Genomic DNA, 18,421 nt, shown 5'->3' with positions numbered 1-18,421 from the left:
CGGGGCTCTGCCTGCCTCGCACCGGGCCTCGTAGTGACCTGGTCCTCGAGAGCATCCTGACGGAGAACAGGGGAGGGCGACCCATGCCTAATTAATGGGACGAGCTGGTGCAGAGCTCATTACACTCCGGGCTTTAAGCAGCGCTGCCGTCCGGCCGGGAGCGGAGAGCGGCCCCTCTCGCGGGTGGGGCCCGGAGCGGCGCCTCCTATTGGCCGCGACGGGGCCGGCCCGCGGTAGGGCCACCAATGGCGAGCCGGGGCGTGGCTGTTGCCAGGGGGACGGCGGCACCGGCCCCGGCCCCCCCCACCAACGGCCCCGCACCGGCCCCGGCCACCACCGGCCCCACACACCGGCTCCAAAAAGCGCCCCCCGCCCCGCCGCCATGGGCAGCCGCAGCACCCGGCCCAGGTCCCCACAGCGCCGGTCCAGCGGGGCGGACAGAGCAGACCAAAGGCGAAATCTAGGCGACAGCCGGTGCGTGGGCTGGCGAGCGGCTCCTGCCCTGCGGAGAACGCTATGGGGCCGGGGAAGGGGCCGCGCAGGCTCCCCACATCCCTCGGGCTGTTGTAGGGGAGAGATATCAGCCTCTGGCCTCTTGCAGGTGGTGGGGACCCTCTCCTTCCACCGCCCCCGAGCTCGGCCCTATGACCGTGATGGGGCAGAGCTGTCTCCTCCACGACCGTAGAGGCAGTGTGAGGATACTGCCCAGGGACGAAAGTATGGACCACTCATGGAGCATGGAGGTAGACACCAGGTGGGAGCAGAGCTGGGTACAGCCCCACAATGTGCCTGGGCAAGGGCAGGCTGTTGTCCTATCCTGCTGGCCAGAGCTCAGTGGGTAGCACGCCACCTCCCTCCATGCAGGGTCTCGGGGAGCATTCTGAGCCACCGCCGTGACAGTTCCCACACCACACCGGTAAGGCCCATCCCAGCTCCAGTCACTCCCTGCCCTTTGCCTCTGCACCTCTGCCCTAATGCACCACCTCCAGATACAACGAGCCCTGCGATCACTCAGCATCCCACTGGAGAGGCTGCATGTTATGAAGGGCCACATGATGGAGGACATGTGCAAGGGGCTGAGCCGCCAGACACATGCACAGGCCAAAGTGAGGATGCTGCCCACCTACATCTGCTCCACTCCCAATGGCACTGGTAAGGCAGCCCAGCCTGAGGATGAGCTGTTCTGCTACCAGCAGCCCTGCACACCCTACTGGAATCAGCCCTGGGGGTGCTGGGGAGGGGTAAACCACACTTGGATCAGTCATGGGGTACATAAGCTTCTACTCTGCCACTACCCAGTGCAGGGACAGTAGCCAGAAGCTTGTTCCCTTGGCCACTGTGAAAGACTTAGGCTCTCAGGAGCCTCCCCCATGGGTGAGCGGCTGTTCCTGGGACAGGGCAAAGAGCAGATTTTAGGAGATCTGCCACAGCGAAGGTCTCTGCCTGACACTGCTTCTGTTACCCCACAGAGAAGGGCAACTTTCTGGTGGTGGAGCTGTGCCAGAACCAGGTTCGGATCCTGTTGGTGACGCTCTACGGAGATGGAAACATGAGCCCCCACATGATGTACAAGATCTTTGACATGCCAGAGGGCATCATGCAGGGCGAGGGGGAAGCGGTATGAGGAGGTCATGGCAAAGGGTGGCTGGTGCTGGGCTTCCCAGCATCACAGAGGCTTGGCAGGGCTCCAAGCTGGTGCTGGAGCTCCAGGCTGCCTTCCATAGCCTGGGTACTGGTAAGGCAAGCAGCCCTTACCCCCAGTCATGACTTTGCAGCTCTTTGACTTCATTGCACAATGCGTGTCCCACTTCCTGGCTGAGACCATCAGCTCTGAGAGCAGAGAGATCACAAACCTGCCCTTGGGCTTTGTGTTCCCCTTCAGCTGCCGGCAGACGCAGCTGGACAAGGTGAGAGAGAGAGCCCCATCCCAGGCTGTGACCACAGCACGGCAGCAGTGAGGAGAGGAACCATCCTGGTGCCAGAGGTCAATGGTTCTGCTGCATGCTCTCCACAGGCAGAACTCCTCTCCTGGTCCAAGGGCTTCAGCTGCAGTGGCGTGGTGGGGAAGGACGTGGTGCAGCTGCTGCAGTCAGCCATCAATAAACAGGAGATGGGGGCCAGTGGAACAGATAGCAATTGGCTGTCCTCGTGGAGGGGCTGGAAATCCTCTCAATTTGCTCCTGGCCAGCTCTGCCACGTGGAGGTCGTTGCTGTGATGAATGACACTGTGGGCACCATGATGACCTGCAGCATGGAGGGGAGACCCTGTGAGGTCGCCATGGTTGCAGGTGAGACTTGGGCACAATGTGTGCCATGGTGGTGGGTGTTGGGGGGGCCGTGCTGGTGCTTAGCCTCATCATTCCTGCAGACAAGGGCTCCAACTGTTGCTTTATGGCCGAAGCATACCTGGTGGAAATAACAGATGAGACCAGCGGGCGGATGTGTGTCAACACTGAATGGGGCTGCTTTGGGGATGATGGCATCCTGAATGACATCTTCACTCCCTATGATGAACATGTGGATGAGGAATCTTCCAGCCCTGGGGAGAAGAGGTGCTCTTTCTCCCCCAGAAAGGACAGGCTCCCGGTCTATCCTTGAGCATGTCAGGTCCCACCAACAGGAGCACACATTCCCCTGCAATGCTCCTGAGTGCTCTTAAAGGGCCAAGGGGTGCTGCTAGGGAGGCATGACTGACTCCCATGTGGGCTCAAACCCATGCAGGTTTGAGAAGATGGTGGGCAGCCTGTACCTGGGGGAGATTGTCCGGCACGCACTGATTGCCCTGACTGCTGAGAAAGCCCTCTTCACTGGCACCGATATTTCTGTCCTGAAGGAGAAAGGAGTGTTCACAATGCACCATGTTCTGGATATCATCAAGTGAGTGTCTGAGGACCAGGAGCTGCCAGGGGAGGATGGGGTGTGATGGATGAGTGTTCCTGGCTGTGAGCTGGTGGACCTGCAGGTGCTGTAAAGCTATGATCTGCCTTCTAGCAATGAGGACGGCATAACTGAAGTGAAGAGGATTCTGGAGGCTCTGGGGCTGCAGCCAAGTGAGCGAGATTGCGGCCGGGTGCAGCAGATCTGCCGGGCAGTGATGGGGCGTGCTGCCACACTCCATGCCACTGGGCTGGCTGCCATCCTCAGCTACATGTGCCAGACCCGGGAGATGGAGACACTGATGGTCAATGTGGGGGTGGAAGGAGAATTGTACTCGGGCTACCCCAGGTGATGAGGAGCACAGGGGTCCCAGTGGGGTGCTACCCAATGGGATGCTTCACACCCAGCCCATACTATCTTCTTCATCCTCGGCAGGTTTGAGGAGATCCTGCTGAGTGTGTCAAGGCTGCTGGCCCCTGAGTGCATGGCGACCTTCCTGCCCTCGAGAGATGGCTCTGGGCGGGGGGCAGCCATGGTGACAGCAGTGGCTTTGCGCCTGGCAGCCCAGCGCCGTGAGGTGAACGAGGTGCTGGCCCCGCTACGGCTCTCCCATGCTGACCTGGAGAAAGTCCAGGCACTGATGAGGGAGGAGATGGAACGGGGCCTGTGCAAGGAGACCAATCCCACTGCCTCTGTTCGCATGCTACCCACCTACGTTTCTCACACACCCGATGGCACCGGTAAGGGACAGGGACGCTGGGAATGGGGTGCCAAGGAGGCCGTGGACCTGCTAATGCACTGTGCTGGCTCCCCACAGAGAGAGGCGACTTTCTAGCACTGGACCTAGGGGGGACCAATTTTCGTGTGCTGGTGGTGCGTGTGACAGAGGAGGGCATCAGCATGGCCAGCGAGATCTACGTCATCCCAGTTGCCATCATGCAGGGCACTGGGGAGATGGTGAGGCTGAGGACCTGTGACCAGTGGCTAGGGCAAGGGGGTGGGCATTGCCTCCCTACTTGCTCTCCACTGGTGCCACGATGGGGCTGGGAGAGCCCCCCCAGCATTGCCCCAGCCTAGGCCATGCTGACCATAGCAACTACTCACAGCTCTTTGACCACATCATCGACTGCATCATAGACTTCCAGATGAAGCAAAACCTGGTGACACAGATGCTGCCCCTCGGCTTCACCTTCTCCTTCCCCTGCCAGCAAGTGGGCCTGGATAAGGTGAGGGGGTGGCTCCAGCACCAGGACGGTGGGAAGTACCCCAGGATGTGGTGGTAGGCAGCTCCCCTGGCCCCTGCTCCTGCCACTCTTGCAGGCATTGCTGCTGACCTGGACCAAAGGCTTCAGTGCCTCAGGCTGCGTGGGACAGGATGTTGTCCAGCTGCTGCGGGACGCTGCCCAGCGCAAACAGGTAAGGAGTGTCTGGTGGGCTGTCCCTGTCCCCAGGGTACACCCTGCATCCAGGCAGTGTCAGCCCCAGAAGCTGTCTGGGTGCCACTAGACCACGTGTGTCTCTATCTCCTCTTTGACAGCACTTAGGGATGCATGTGGTGGCTCTGGTCAATGACACAGTGGGAACCATGATAGCCTGTGGTTATGATGACACCAAATGTGAAATCGGCCTCATTGTGGGTGAGGAGCACCTATGCATCCAGGAGGTCCCCCATCTCCTTACCACCACTCTACTCCGTGTGGCATGGCCACATGCCTCTGCCAGAACTGCGATGGAGTGACACCAGCATGGGCCTTGCAGGGACAGGGACCAATGCCTGTTACATGGAGGAGATGAGGAACGTGGGCACTGTGGAGGGGGACCAGGGCCGCATGTGCATCAACATGGAGTGGGGGGCCTTTGGGGACAACGGCTGCCTAGACCACATCTTCACGCACTTCGACAAGGTGGTGGATGAAACCACCATCAACCCGGGCAAGCAGAGGTGGGTGAGGGCCCTGGGGCAGAGAGGGCTGGGAGCGGGTGGCTGTACCTAGCTGAGGCTGTGCCTTGGTAGGTTTGAGAAACTCATCAGTGGCATGTACCTGGGCGAGATTGTGCGTCAGATCCTGATGGTAATGGTAGAGAGACAGCTCTTGTTCCAAGGCAGACCCTGTCCCAAACTTCAGACCAGGAACATCTTCCAGACCAAGTTCCTCTCTACCATTGAGCTGTGAGTGTTTGGCTTCCAGGAGAGGGGCCAGGCTACAGTGATGTGGCACAGGCAGGGCGATGCTTAAGGGATGGGGACAGTGATGGGGGTGGGGACTCTGCTGCTAACAGTGCCACTGGTCCGAAGCAGCAATGGGCTGGCCCTGGGGCAGATAAGGGCCATCCTGAACGAACTGGAGCTCGATGCCAGCTTTGAGGACAGCATGCTGATGCGAGAAGTGTGCCAGGCTGTGTCCCTGCGGGCAGCCCAGCTCTGCGCTGCTGGCTTGGCTGCTGTGGTGGAGAAGATGCGGGAGAACCGGGGCCTTGACCAACTGGCTGTCACTGTTGGGGTGGATGGCACTTTGTACAAGCTGCACCCATGGTGAGTAGGGCCAGGGGTGGCAGGCACCCACAGGGAATCCTTGCCCTGTGAAGGGGTCTGTGGTGGGAGCATCAGCCCTCATCCTCTCCTCATGTCCTGCCTAGCTTCTCTGACAACCTCCAGAAGACACTGAAGGACCTGGCACCCAACTGCAATGTGACCTTCCTGCTATCAGAAGATGGCTCGGGGAAAGGGGCCGCGCTTGTGGCAGCTGTGGCCGATCGTGCTGCCAACGCCATGCAATAACCACCACCCCAATAAAGATCTTTGGTCTGCACCTATAACTTCTGGGGGGATCATGAAGGGTGTGGGGCAGTGCACGGCCGGGTATAGTCTCACATAGCAATATATATCGAATTTATTTACATTCACGTCCGGCAGACCCCCCGCCCGCGGCACCGCTATGTACATAAGGCCAAGTGTAAATACTTGAATGCACTTAATACAGAATTAAAAAAACGGGCTTTACACAACACGGCACGGGGCCCGGAGCCACCTGGCCCCACACGCAGACAGCACGACGGCACCGCACGCACGACGCACACCCAGTGCCCCCCCAGTCCCCCACCATGGACTTTGGGACTCCCAGGGCTGGGCTGAGTCCTGTCACCACGGTGCTGGAGGGGCCTGGCTGCCATGGGGCAGGGACATCCTGCCCTCTCAAGGGGGCCAGGCAGCCCTCCTCATGGCCCTGTGGGGCAGTAGGAGCCTGGTGGGCCAGCCAGGGCCCCCCTTAGCCCCATGGTGGTGGTCACCTGGGACCCACCATGCTCAGCATTCAGCCTCGGAGAAGAGGGCACCGTCCTGCTTGCCGACCTCAGCCACGGCAGCAGCCAGCTGGGAGAGGTTGCCATTGGGGAAGTGCCGTGCTTCCCACAAGTTGAGGATCATGGCTGTGGGGCTGGCCTTCGAGGCGAAGAAGCTGAGATGGCTGGAAGGGGACAGAGGGACCACGTCAGGGCACAAGGATGGCTACACATCCCATTACCAGCTCCCTGCCAGCCTCACCTTGTGCAGCAGCCCTCTCCCAGGGTCCCAGCATCCATCCATAGGTGCAGGATGAGGCCAGAACCCCTGCCCCCATCCACCATGCCACCCCATCCCCAGCACTGTCCTCAGTCTGCATTACCTGTCAAGGTTGAGCTTTTGTGCCAGTGTCCTCCAGTCAGCTCCCCGTGTGCCTGGAGGGTCCAGGCTGCTGATGATCTTTTGGCGGATGAGGAAGGGGATCTTGAAGGCACTGGGGCCCACCAGAGCCGGGGTGCCCACCTCATCAGGGACCAGCCAGTCTGAAAACCTCGTGTCCTAGGAGAGGACATGAGCAGGGAGGGAAAGGGATGTAGGGCAATCCTATGGCCACCCCCAGGAGTGGGCCAGTCCTGCCCTCACCTTGGCGATGTTGAAGTTGACGGTGAAGCTCTGCCCGTCTCCCTCCACCTGCCAGACCCAGATCTTGCAGGCCAGCTCACAGGTGCTGGTGCTCAGACGCTCCAGGGTGAAGGTGCAGTGCAGGAAGGGCTGCAGCCCACTCCAGATGTGGTAGAAGGGGATCTCCTGCAGTGGGGTGACAGAGCTGGGCATGTCAGGCAGGGACACCTCCCTGCACCTCTATCACCATCCCCACACACCAGCCAGACTCCTCACCTGGTAGCTGGCGAGGAGCTTGCTCTTCCAGAGGGAGCTGGGCATATCGTGGATGGAGAGGCGCAGGTTGTGGTAGCTGTCCTTGAAGTGCAGCACCCGGGGGGCTCCGATCAGCTGCCCTCCCAGCTGCTTCTCCAGCTGGATCACCTCCTGTCAGCACAAGCAAGCAGTCAGGCAGGAGATGCCGCACTTCAGGAGCTCAGCTCTCGCTCCAAGCTGGAATGGGCAGGCTGGGGACACCGGTACCTTGAGGACGTCCTGGGTGTCACTGAGGCAGTAGACGCGGATGTTGTACTCGAGAGAGGGGCAGGCAGCCGGCGCGAACAGGACCAGCTTGAGGCGCTTGGAGGCCGCCATGCTGAGGGACTCCCCGACCAGGGCAAAGCGTCCCAGCTGCTCCGTGAACACGTAGCAAGCCTGCGCTTCCAGCTGGCAGTAGTACAGCTCTGTGCACGGCTCAGCGCCCAGCTGCAGCACGTCCTGCGGCACCCAGGCAGAGATGCACCTCAGCCGTGGCTGTCCCTCCTCCATCCCTGAAACCCCTCACCTCTGCTCACCTCCCATGTGCCCTCGCACGACTGCTTTTTCAGTCGGATGCTCCAGTTCTCAGCACTGGCTTCCACGCAGTGCCCCATGGCCAGGATGGCGGGGCGGGTGAGGAGGACCCCAGGGGGGCCACAGCTGACGATGGGGCTCAGCAGCGTCTGGCAGCCAGCCAGGGGCAGCCTGGGGCAGCAATGGGGGCAGCTGAGTTAGGACAGAAGCCCTTCCAACAGCCCTGTGCCCCAGCAGTCCCAACACTTACCTCACCTCCTCCTGCTTGTGTAGGGTCAGGTAGACCTCATAGATCTTCCCCCTTGGGATGGCATCAGGTGGGATGAGCAGGCTGATCCCTGGGTGGGAATGGGGGTGCAGGCAGGGGGTGAGCCCCATGAGGACCCTGCCTGGCCTGAGCAATGCTCTGGAATCCCCACCCCCTGTACCTGTGTTGGGGATCATGAGCCGCCCCCCCAAGAAGTTGAAGGTGCCATAGGCCATGTTGTTGATGCCGCGGGGCAGGGAGCGGAAGTAGCTCTGTGTGGAGAGCCGGGCCACGAAGTCAGCACCCTCGGCGGCAGGTGAGCTGTGGTGCAGCGTGTGCCGTCCAGCACCCAGCGGGCTCAGCAAGTGCCCATTGGGCAGCTGGAGCTTGGCAGGGCCATCCTGGCGTGGGCAGAGTGAGCCCTGATAGGTCATGGTGGTAGTGCTGAGGTCTGGCTGGATGGTGAGCAGGCTTGGATTGTCTGCAGCACAGAGCAAGCGACCGTGGCACCGGGGCAAGGCAGAAACAGGGTGTCCCCACCCGTGGTGCACAGACACAGTCAGCTCGAGTGGGCATGAGGCACACAGTCCCTGCCCCATAGAGAGGACCCCATAGGGCACAGCCACCACCCCTGGGGATCTGAGCCTATGTGGCATAGAGCACTGACCCCACAGTCAGGGACTCTTAAGATACAGAGTCCCTGTCCCTAGGTCAGGGATCCCATAAGGCAAAGAATCAACTCAATCAAAGAATCAGCTCAGGCACCCCACAGGTCACAGAACCCCACCCAGGGATGCCCTGTAGCAGACAGCCCCTGCCCAGAGACCCCCTGGCAGGTATGGCCACCTGAAGGTCCGAGGAACACCATGTCCCAGTGTGGGTGCACTGTCCCTGCAACACTCACTCACCAGCCTTGCTGGGTTTGATGCTGACAGGCTGGAATCCGGCAGTGAGGATGGAGGAATCAGCCACATCAGCGTCCAGGCCCCCCTTCTTGCGGCAGTACACCAACACCCCCACCAGCAGCAGCAGCACCAGGCACACGGCCACGGCCACCAGCCCCACGTACAGTGCTACGTCTTCTGCTCCGGGGGCAGCTGTGTGGGGCAGGGCATCAGCACTCATGGTCACCTCCCGGTCCCCTCTCCCAGGGAACAGCCCTGCCATCCCCACCGTGCTCACCGTGGGTGCAGAGCTCAGAGGTGCAGTTGCGGGTGTCCAGCTCGGGGCCGTGACAATCTCGGCCTCCGTTGCGTGGTGCTGGCTCCGAGCACTCGCGGCTACGCCAGTGGGTGCATTCGGCCCCGCACTCCGACCACTTGCTCCACTCTGACCAGGCGCCGTCCACTGCAGGCACAGCGTGGGGTCAGCACCCCACTGCTAACCCCCTTCCCTGCCCCGGGGCTGGCAGAGACGGACACACAGGGGAATTGGTGGACAAGACATCTGGTAGGGACAGGGACTGCAATGGGCGCAGTGGGGAGTGCAGCATCGGCACGACGGGGCGGTGACGGTGCCCCGAGCAGGGCAGGTACCTGGGCAGAGGGTGGTGCAGGCTGTTTTCTGCACATTTTGGCCCTCACAGAAAGCACCCCCATTGAGGGGTGTGGGGTTGGTGCACGTCCGGCTCCGCTTCTGCCAGCCCCGTCCACAGCTGGTGCTGCAGCCTGACCACTGCGTCCACGTCGACCAGCCGCCGTTCACTGGGTGGAGAGGGACACGTCAGCGCCCTGCCACTAAGGGGACTCAGGGAGAGGACAGGACAGGAAGAGTCACACCAGGGCAGCGTGGTGGGGACTGGCATGGAGGGGCCATACCGTAGACAGTGATGGCAGCAGAGGCGCTGCGGCGACGGGCCACGATGTTTTTAGCCACGCAGGTGTAGTTGGCAGTGTCTGCTAGGCGGGCCTGACGCAGCACCAGGCTGTGCTCTGGCGTCACGTAGACATTGGCATCCAGTGCCGGATCCACCAGCTCCTCATTGCGCAGCCACTCCACCTATAGGGCACAGGGACGTCAGTGTGTGCCTGCCTGGGATCACCACACATCATCGCCCTGGGCAAAGGGTGTCCTCAGCCACATCCCATCCTGCCCAGCTGCAGGGACCCACCTCGGCAGGAGGGATGCCCTCGGGAGGGCGGCATGGCAGCACGATGCCCTGCTCAATGGAGACCTCCCTGGCTGTCGGCTCCTGCTCGAAGTTCTTGCGCAGATCTGGGGAGGCACAGGTGTGAGATGGGGGACCGAAGCCAGGGCCCCACACTGTCCAGACACCTGCAGACACTCACAGGCGATGCGCACAAAGGCTTTCTGGCTCTTGGTGGTGCCAGAAGAGCTCCAGGCCACGCACTGGCACCAGTACTCCTCCAGCCCAAAGATCTTCTCAACTTGCTGGCGGGTGACCTCGATGTGCACTTCCATCACTGGCAGCCCTGGGACCAAAGAGTGGCATGTCACACTGGCATGCTGGGAGCTGTCCCTATGGCCCCAGCCCCTGGAAGCCCTGCCAAGAGCGGCACATGTGGCTTCCCAGGAGTGGGGTCACCGCTCCTCCTGCTGGCACTCACCAGTGCTGTGGTCAGTGCTGTGCTGCGTAACATGGTCACCTTGGTGCACCCACTCGCCATTGCACTTGAAGTAGATCTGGGTGGCAGGGGTGGCACGGCAGGCCAGGCTCACTGCCTTGTTCTTCACAATGTAGACATCCTCTGGCTCCAGCTGGAAGTGTGGCAGCAGGTCCGGGGACGCACCAGATGCTGGGTTGGCCACAGTTGCGCTTTGCTGAGCACCTGTGGGGAGATGGGGCTTGGCCACCTCCATGTGCCCGGACGGGTGCATCACCCACAGCGGCATAGCCATATGCCAGTGGCCCTGTGCCTCACCACTGTCCCCTCCACCAGCAGTGCGGCAGCCCTCTCCCACCCTGCCATCCATCAGGGAAAGCAGCCACGCAGTGGCTGTGCCCGCTGAACCCTTACCGATCCCTCATGTCCACACTTAGCACTAATGAAAAGGAAATGTAGTGTGACCAACAAGGGCCATTGCTCACACCTCCGGGACGCCTGCATCCCCCTTCTCCAGCACACTGTGAGGCACTGACCAGGGGCCACATCCTGCCCTGCTGCACCCCAGAGTGGCACAGGGATGCTGGACAAGTGGTGGTGACACGGCAGGGTGGCACAGCAGTGTGCCCTATCCTGTGCCACTGACACCCACGCTTACATGGACCATGGGGGCTGGCTGTCCCCAGGGTGGTGAGGATGGCTCAGTGCTGCACACACATGCCCCCACGGGGACATGACACATGGCACAGTCCCACGACATCCACATCCCCCAACCGAGACAAGGCCAGGTGCCCCTTCTCCCCCCACCCCGCCGGTGCCTGCTACGGAAAGAGTTAATAAACCGGGGCCCTAAATAAGCATTTGATTAACAAACGATAAAATAGCGATTGTGTCACTGAATGAAGCTGTAATTGCTGCTGCTAATTGGCTGGTTAGGATTTAATAAGCAATTAAATGGGATGGAATGCGCAGTAATTAAGTACCTTCGTTTGGCAACCACCAGCCACTCCCTATGTGCCCATGGGACCCCACTGCCTGCGCCCACCCCGACTGGCTCCCGCCTGGCACGGCTGCCTGCGTGACGGGAACGTGAGCGACACGGGGGTCCCTTGGGCCCTGCCTGAGTCCCCCAGAGAGGGTCCAGGCCCTGCTGCTCCCCCCAGCTGGCTCAGACCCCTCAAAGCCGGGGAGTGGGTGCCAACGAGCCCGCCGCGATGCCCGCCGGGACGGGCAAGGTGCGGCAGCTAATTTACGCGGGGAAGATAAACGGCGACTATAACGCGCCGGTTATTACCCCATCAGCACTTTTACAATGTCACCGGCAATTAATTTAATTAAAACTCCTGTCGGGGATATACAGGCATTTCATATTTCACTGGTTTAACGACCCCCCCCAGCCGCAGCCTGGAGCCGGCCCGGGGGTCACGGCACGGACAGGCGCTGCGGTCCCCGGCGCGGTGCTGTCCCTGTGCCGGCTGCGGCACAGCTCGCCGCATCACCCGCGGGTCCCACCGCTGTGCCTACTGCTGGGGCACCCCGGGTGCCCACATTGCACTACCCAATGCTGGCACGTGGGCGCTGGGTAAATAAACCAAATTTATTTATGAAATGCCATGTTTGCTGCTGCACAGCATCGCGGCTGCCTCCCGCCCGGGCGGCTGTGGCAGACGCGCCGGGTGAACTGTGCTGCGGGACCAGCTTTTTAATCACACGTGAAATGAGTACAGCGATTGCCGTGCTGCGTGTCTATCCATCACGGCTGAGTGGAGGGGCGCAGGAAGCCTGGGACCAGCAGCAAGGCATAGAGGATGCAGGATGACTATGGAGCATCCCCCAGCTGCCCACCCAAGCGTGCTGCTGGGTGCCTTGTGGGCGGGGTGGGGGGAGCATGGACAGCAAACAGGGCTGGGGATGTGCAGTGAGCGGCAGAGCCGGCGTGTTGCCCAGCCCTGGATGTCCTGCTGCTGAGCACCGTGCCAGGCACTGATGAGGCTCTATGCTGTGGTGTGGGCATGGATGGAGCCATGTGGCAAGAGCCAGGAGGCTGGAGCTGGCATGGGGTGCCGTGAGGGAGCGGAGGGACTGTGGTCTGGGTGCCCCATGCACTGTAGGCACCCCCTCCATGACGGGTACCCTACACACCGTGGGCTCTGCACCCCCCACGCACCCTGCGACCATCTAGTGGACCATGGCCACCCCACGCATCGCACTTACGCCAGACACCTCGGGGATCTCATGCAGTGTGGATGTCACACAGTCTGTGGGCACCTCACATCCCATGGGCGCCCCACACTCTGCAGCCAACTCTGTGCCCCCCCAGCCCCCCCAGAGTGTGGCACCCCCAGCCCGTGGGTGCGGGCCCGGCGTGGGCGCCCTGTGGGCAGCGGCCCCCCACGTGGCGCGTGCCGGCTCCCGCATCCGCCTCGCGCTCACCTGCCGCTGCGTTGTCATGGAAACAGGCGAGATGCTTATGTCACCTTGGCAAAGGGAACCGGGGAACTTCGGCGGGGACGGGGAGCCAGAGGACGGGGTTGGGGTGGTGGGCTCCGGGTTCCACACACCCCTCACCACCACCCCCCCCCACCGTGGCAGGACACAGCCTCGGCCGCTCTCCCTGCAGCCAAAGGGGTTTCTGGGAGCACAGTTTGCTCCAGCGCCGATAAATCTCAGCCAGTAAAGTCGGTGCATTAAGCAGGGCTTTAATATCAATTATCTCCCCCAACACGTGGGCTAACGAGTGGTGCCTGATGGAGGGGAAGGGTGGTGGGCTAGGGAACAAGTCTGTAACACCTCAGGGTGTAGAGGGGATGGGGACACCTCGCTCTGAGCTCTGGGCACTCGCCCCTGCCTTCATCACAGCACTGTAGGACCCTCAGCTGCTCCTGCCCCCCAGGTACAGAGCTCCCCCTGTTCCCTGCCACCCCAGGTGGTCACGCAGCCTCTCACCATACCAGCTGGGCCCTCCAGCAGCAGAAACACCAGGTGTACTGGTATTACTGGTCAAGGAGAGACCACAGGACACTGCACTGCCCAGTTTGGGGGGGTGGGTGGGGGGACACATGGATAGAACACACCAGGCTCCAGTGTGTGCCCCAGTATGGTCCCTCTGGTCCTCAAGGGGCTGATCCTGCCTGGGTGATGGTGCCAAAGTCCCCAGTGGTTCTGGGAGCAGCCTGGTGGGCGTCTCTGTACCTGCCGCGGGGAGACACTGAGAAGGTCAGCGTGTTCTTGGCGAGGAGAAACTGCCCGCCAGTGGCTGCGGCAGTGCCAGCCCCGGCACCGGCACAGCCGGTGGATGGATGCCCACATGGCACAGCTGCCCCTGGGAGGGAGCAGGTGGCTGCCTGCAGTGGGACAGCGCTCCAATGGCACGGTTCTCTCTGAACACTGCTGCCCACCACATCAGCACCCCACCCCACCCCACCCCACCCCCCCCCCCCGGCAGGGCAACCCACCCCATCCTCCCTCTACCCCCACCCCTCACATGCTCCTCTGCCTGCTGCTGCCACTCTGGGGGTCCCCACAGAAGCGTGGGGACCTCAATGCCAGCACCTACCTCCACCACCCCGTGCCCCTCCGTGGACCTCCCCGGATCACCTTGGGCTTTGCAGCCGGCAGATTCGCTCCCAGCTGGTGCCCCATCCATCGTGTCTGTGCCAGGCCTGGCACACCATTAACATGAAAGATTTCTTCTCACTTTGCCGGCGCTCGGCCCCCGACCCAGAAGCAGGTAATTACAGCCATAATTGCTCCTGATTGCTCCGGCCTTAACGAGGGAAGAGTGGGCATCAGAGATACGGCAGAGGTTCCTATCTGTTCCCAGGGGAGCCTGGGGGTGCCAATCCTACACGCATGGGGTCCCCGTCGCTGGCACTTTGCTTTCTGCAGGGTGCAGAGAAGGGAACTGGCACAACTCACAAAATCAAAAAGCTCGTCTGAGGCTTTGAGCTGGGCATCATCCTGCTGGGAGAAGCTGGCTCTGAGCCACATGAGCTGATGTTGTCTCTGGGAGACCCTGCAGCCATGGGCCACAGCATCACCCAGCACTGCCCAGCTGCTCCAGCCCTCACCTGGGGAACCAGAACATCGGCAAATGCTTCCCTTGCACCCATCTCTCCACCCCACACAGTCCCACGGCAACAACGCCAAGAGGGTGCAGTGCCAGGCCCGGCTGGGCAGAGATCCAGCAGGGTCGGATGCCAATGCTGGGCAGCAGCACCTGGCTCCTGGCCAGCCTGGCGCGTGCTGAGCACTGGGGACGATGCGACTGTGGGCACAAGATGCCAACGCGGCCTCCACGCTCCAATGGGCACCGTGTTCCCGGGGGTGCCCCCGCCTGCCCTGGGACCGTGTCCCCAATTTTCTGGCATGTCCCCACAAGCTGGCCATTGTCCGGGGCCCCTCAGGCGTGTGGCCCACGTGCGCCTGCCCAAGGGCTACGGGGGAGGCTGGGTGGAGGTGTCTGTCTCCCGGTGAGTGCCTGGCAGCGTCTGGGCGCTGATGAAGGGAGTTCTGGTTGTGAATGAATTAGGCGGGTTTGCATGACAATGGAGCTGCCTAATTACGGATTTGAGCTGATACTGCTCTCCCCATTACATGCAATTAGCATGTGCCAGGGCGGGCAGGGCTCCCAGCGCCCGCCCAGGGCTGCACGCCCTGGCTTTGCCCGCACATGACCCACGCTGCACCATGTCCGGGGTCTGAGGACAATGGTGCCAGTGCCACCAAAGACAGCCGGGGGTGGCAGCCCCTCCCCAGGGGCCACCTCTGCCTGCTTGAGGGCTACCAGCCCCAGCATCCAGTGCAGGGCATTCTTCCCCAGGCACACACAGAGCCAGGGCTGAGAGGGGACATACTCCTGACCAGCTCTGGGTGGCTGAAGAGCTCTACAGCTCCCAGACCCTCTGTGCTGACAAGGACTCCTCCCAAAACCTGCCAGCCCCTCTCAGCAGCATGGTATGGGGAAGGGGTCCCATGCTCGGGCTCATCCCTCATCCCTTGGAGGATGAAGGGGTCCCCTCAGCCCAGTCTAGCACTGGGATGATGGGAGACACAAGACTGGCGCAGTGCAACGTGCGGGAACTGTCGCTGGGGTCTCGATCCCGGGAAGCCGAGTGGGTTTCCTGGCTGTCCTTTGACAGTGAGGAGCAAAAGCTCTGGCCAAGCCCTGGCACCACTGGGAGGAATGTCAAGGTCATGCTCAGTCCTGCATCTCACCAGAACGGGCAGGGGACAAGAGTCTCAGGTGCCAGTCTCTCCCCTCTTACCCACAGGTGTTACCCAGTGGTGATGGCAGCCCTGGCACCTCATAACCCTATGGCAACAAAGGTTGGCTGAGAGACCTGGGACCTGAGAACCCCATCCTGCAGGAACCATGGCAGAGCAGGGTCTGGGGGCCCTTGGGGAGGAACCTGCCTGACATCCCCCCCGGGAGCAGCACCCAAAGAGCAGGCAGATGCAGAGCCAAGGGGTACTGGGCAAGTGGGACTGACTGGATGAGGACAGGGTCCCAGTGTGCCCAGTCTGGAGTCAACCCACCTCAGCCAGCTATGAGCAGACATGCAGTACATGGACCAGTAACTGAGCTGAGAGACAGAGCAGTGCTGGCATGGAGGGTGTACCCCTGGGCACAGGGAAGGGGGGACAGTGGGACATGCACAGCACTCAGTCCCTATGCCAACATCCTTGGGCACTGGCAGCAGTAAGAGGGTGGTCTCATGTGCTTCTGGCCACCCAGGTGGGCCAGGCTATGAGGTGCCCACAGTGACGCTGCGCAGCCCCTGGTGGCACCGTCAGCATTCCAGTTCCCTCCCGCAAGCACCTGCCAGGCTCCGCACGGTTTGATGTAGTGCCAGCCCCGCGTGGCACTGAGCCAGAACAAACAGCCCTGGGCAGGCTGCGTCTGCCGCGTGCTCGTGCTGACAGCCGGCACGGCAGCTTCCCGGTGCCCGGTGCATACCAGCCCTGCCTGCCACCCTGCACTCCTGCCTGCCCCATGGAGCCACCAGTGCCCAGCCAGGCACAGGTTGTAGGATGCTGTAGGATGCAATGACCTGGGGTGCCAGGCTGTGGGGCATCAGGCTGTGGAGTGCAGTGTTTGAGGGCTGTCTGCCGGAGCCCTGGGGTCCCTGACAGCCCAGTGAAGTCAGCAGCACAACGTGGCTCGTGTGTGGTTAGAGCAGAGTCCTTGGCCCCGAGCAGGGGAGCTGGAGCTGGAGCAGGAGCTGCTGCGAGGCTGGGGCGAAAGATGCACTAGGGCCTGGCACTGACTGCAACAATGGCAAGGGGGAAGCCCCATGGCACAACACGGCCAGGAGCAGTTCTTGGGAAGGACCTCACCTCTCTGCCCATGCCCACCTGCCAGTGCAGCAGCCAAGCAGGGCAGCCCCCCACCTTGGGAGCTCACCACTCACTGCTGCCCATGGGTGACCCCCAGTCCTCGCTGCTGTTCTCGCCCTTCCCCTGCGGACACCAATGGCTGGGCAGCCCACAACCAGGGATGCTGTTCCACCAGCACCCAGGGGCCCTTTGCCTCAACACCTGGGATCGCTGTTCCCAGACTGTGGCTTGACAGCCCTGGTGAGTGGAGCTGTGCCATGCCATGCCGTACCCCTCTGTGCCGTGCCTTGCCAGGCTGGAGCAGAGGCCCAGCCCTGCCCCGTTTGTGCCAAGCAGTGGCTGTGCAGGTGACTGGGCTCAGACGCGGCGCGGCTGGCTGTGAGCTGCCTGCCAAGAGAGTGATGGGGACCAGCACCACACCACACTGCCCGAGCCTGTGCTGGCCCCTTCGGTCTCCTCACACCTTCTGTCACAGGGCCAGCATGGGGTGCTCTGGTGCTCCCCCTGCCCTTCTGCCCCCCATCTCCATCCATCTTCACAGTTCCCACGGGTGCTGTGGGGACAACCGTGGTCCCTGCCCAGCTGGGGTTCGGTACCCACAGCATCCTCCATATAGGGTCCCTTGCACTCAAGGGGTGCCCACCCACCGCGCCGTCTCTGCAGCGTTTCCCTGCAGACGGGGCCATGCTGGGAACGCAGAGTCCCTGAGGATGCCCAGACGGTTGCGGGGAGCACGGGGGCTGCAGCTCCTCTGGGTGTCTGCCGTGCCCACCAACACACTGAAACCATTCTAGGGGACATCTCCACTGGCGGGTGGAGGGTCAGTGGTCCGGGACCCTGGGGCACAGAGGGGGAGCCCCCCCCTCCCCCGGACCCCCCGCAGAGCTCACGTCCAGCCTCGCGCGGCTCCCCGCCCCCAGCCTGGTCCTTTGTCTGCAGCCGCCGCTTCCCGTCTGCCGTGACACCTGCCAGCGGCCGCCACCCCCGGGCACCCGCCGTACTCACGGCCAAAGACCCCACGGACCGGCCGCTGGAGCGACCAAGCCCTCGGGGTCCAGCCGGCCGCCCCCGCTCCCACCGGCTCCTGCCCGGGGGGTATTGCCGGGGACAGCCGTGCTCTGGACCGTCCGCGTCTGCAGCATCACCGATACAGTCCCGCATACTCCCCGCGTAACGACCACCCCCGCGCACCCCCGCGGCGTGACAGCACCCTCCGAGCTATCCCGTCACCGCGGTCCCCCGCGTCCCGACCAAGTGATGGCAGCGGCAGGAACACCGTGCCAGCGGCAGGGATGCTGTGTGCGTGGGGCAGGCATACCACGCGTGGGGCAGGTGCGCTGCGGACACCGCTGCCCGGCGCTGGTAGGGCCCCGGGGGAGCGGAGCTGTGGCGGGGATCGCCAGCCTCCCCCCCCCCCCCCCGCCCCGAGTGCTGGCAGCGTTCGGGGCACTGCCGGCCGGACACGCGTGTGCGGCCACGCTTGGGCAAAGGGCGGGAGACGGCAGTGCCCGCCGTGGGGCGGGGGGCACATCCCCAGTCCGGGAGGGCGCTCCACCAGCACCCGAACCTCTCACAACCAGCGGGCATCCCGCACGACGAACGAACGGCCCCCGTCCCCGGGAGGGCACCGGCGTCCCGCAGGACGCCCACCCTCCGCCGCTC

At 62.6% G+C, this 18,421-nt stretch overlaps 2 protein-coding genes across 2 annotated transcripts; one reads left to right on the top strand and one right to left on the bottom strand.

Moving 5' to 3' along the window:
- The first annotated feature begins 382 nt into the window (after positions 1 to 382).
- Positions 383 to 5,656, top strand: HK3 (hexokinase 3). The gene is made up of 19 exons (XM_062502541.1): positions 383 to 453; positions 602 to 754; positions 865 to 916; positions 990 to 1,152; positions 1,470 to 1,618; positions 1,776 to 1,907; positions 2,015 to 2,288; positions 2,369 to 2,552; positions 2,722 to 2,877; positions 2,992 to 3,225; positions 3,313 to 3,617; positions 3,695 to 3,834; positions 3,984 to 4,103; positions 4,198 to 4,293; positions 4,415 to 4,514; positions 4,636 to 4,819; positions 4,892 to 5,047; positions 5,177 to 5,410; positions 5,515 to 5,656. Exons 1-19 carry the CDS (start codon positions 383 to 385, stop codon positions 5,654 to 5,656), a joined length of 3,045 nt encoding a protein of 1,014 aa, XP_062358525.1.
- Positions 5,657 to 6,181: 525 nt separating this feature from the next.
- Positions 6,182 to 18,346, bottom strand: UNC5A (unc-5 netrin receptor A). Its single transcript, XM_062502095.1, is given in 19 exon segments — positions 6,182 to 6,341; positions 6,540 to 6,715; positions 6,800 to 6,964; positions 7,055 to 7,204; positions 7,301 to 7,534; positions 7,612 to 7,780; positions 7,860 to 7,947; positions 8,038 to 8,337; positions 8,765 to 8,953; positions 9,039 to 9,203; positions 9,392 to 9,559; positions 9,674 to 9,854; positions 9,967 to 10,070; positions 10,145 to 10,288; positions 10,424 to 10,645; positions 17,756 to 17,857; positions 17,860 to 18,058; positions 18,061 to 18,186; positions 18,188 to 18,346. Coding segments are annotated over 19 exon segments (3,201 nt in total).
- Positions 18,347 to 18,421: the final 75 nt, after the last annotated feature.

This window comes from Cinclus cinclus, chromosome 14, assembly GCF_963662255.1.
Source record: "Cinclus cinclus chromosome 14, bCinCin1.1, whole genome shotgun sequence".
Classification (NCBI taxonomy): Eukaryota; Metazoa; Chordata; class Aves; order Passeriformes; family Cinclidae; genus Cinclus; species Cinclus cinclus.
The sequence above is the reverse complement of the archived record's forward strand: the minus strand, read 5'-3'. Positions and strand labels throughout refer to the sequence as shown.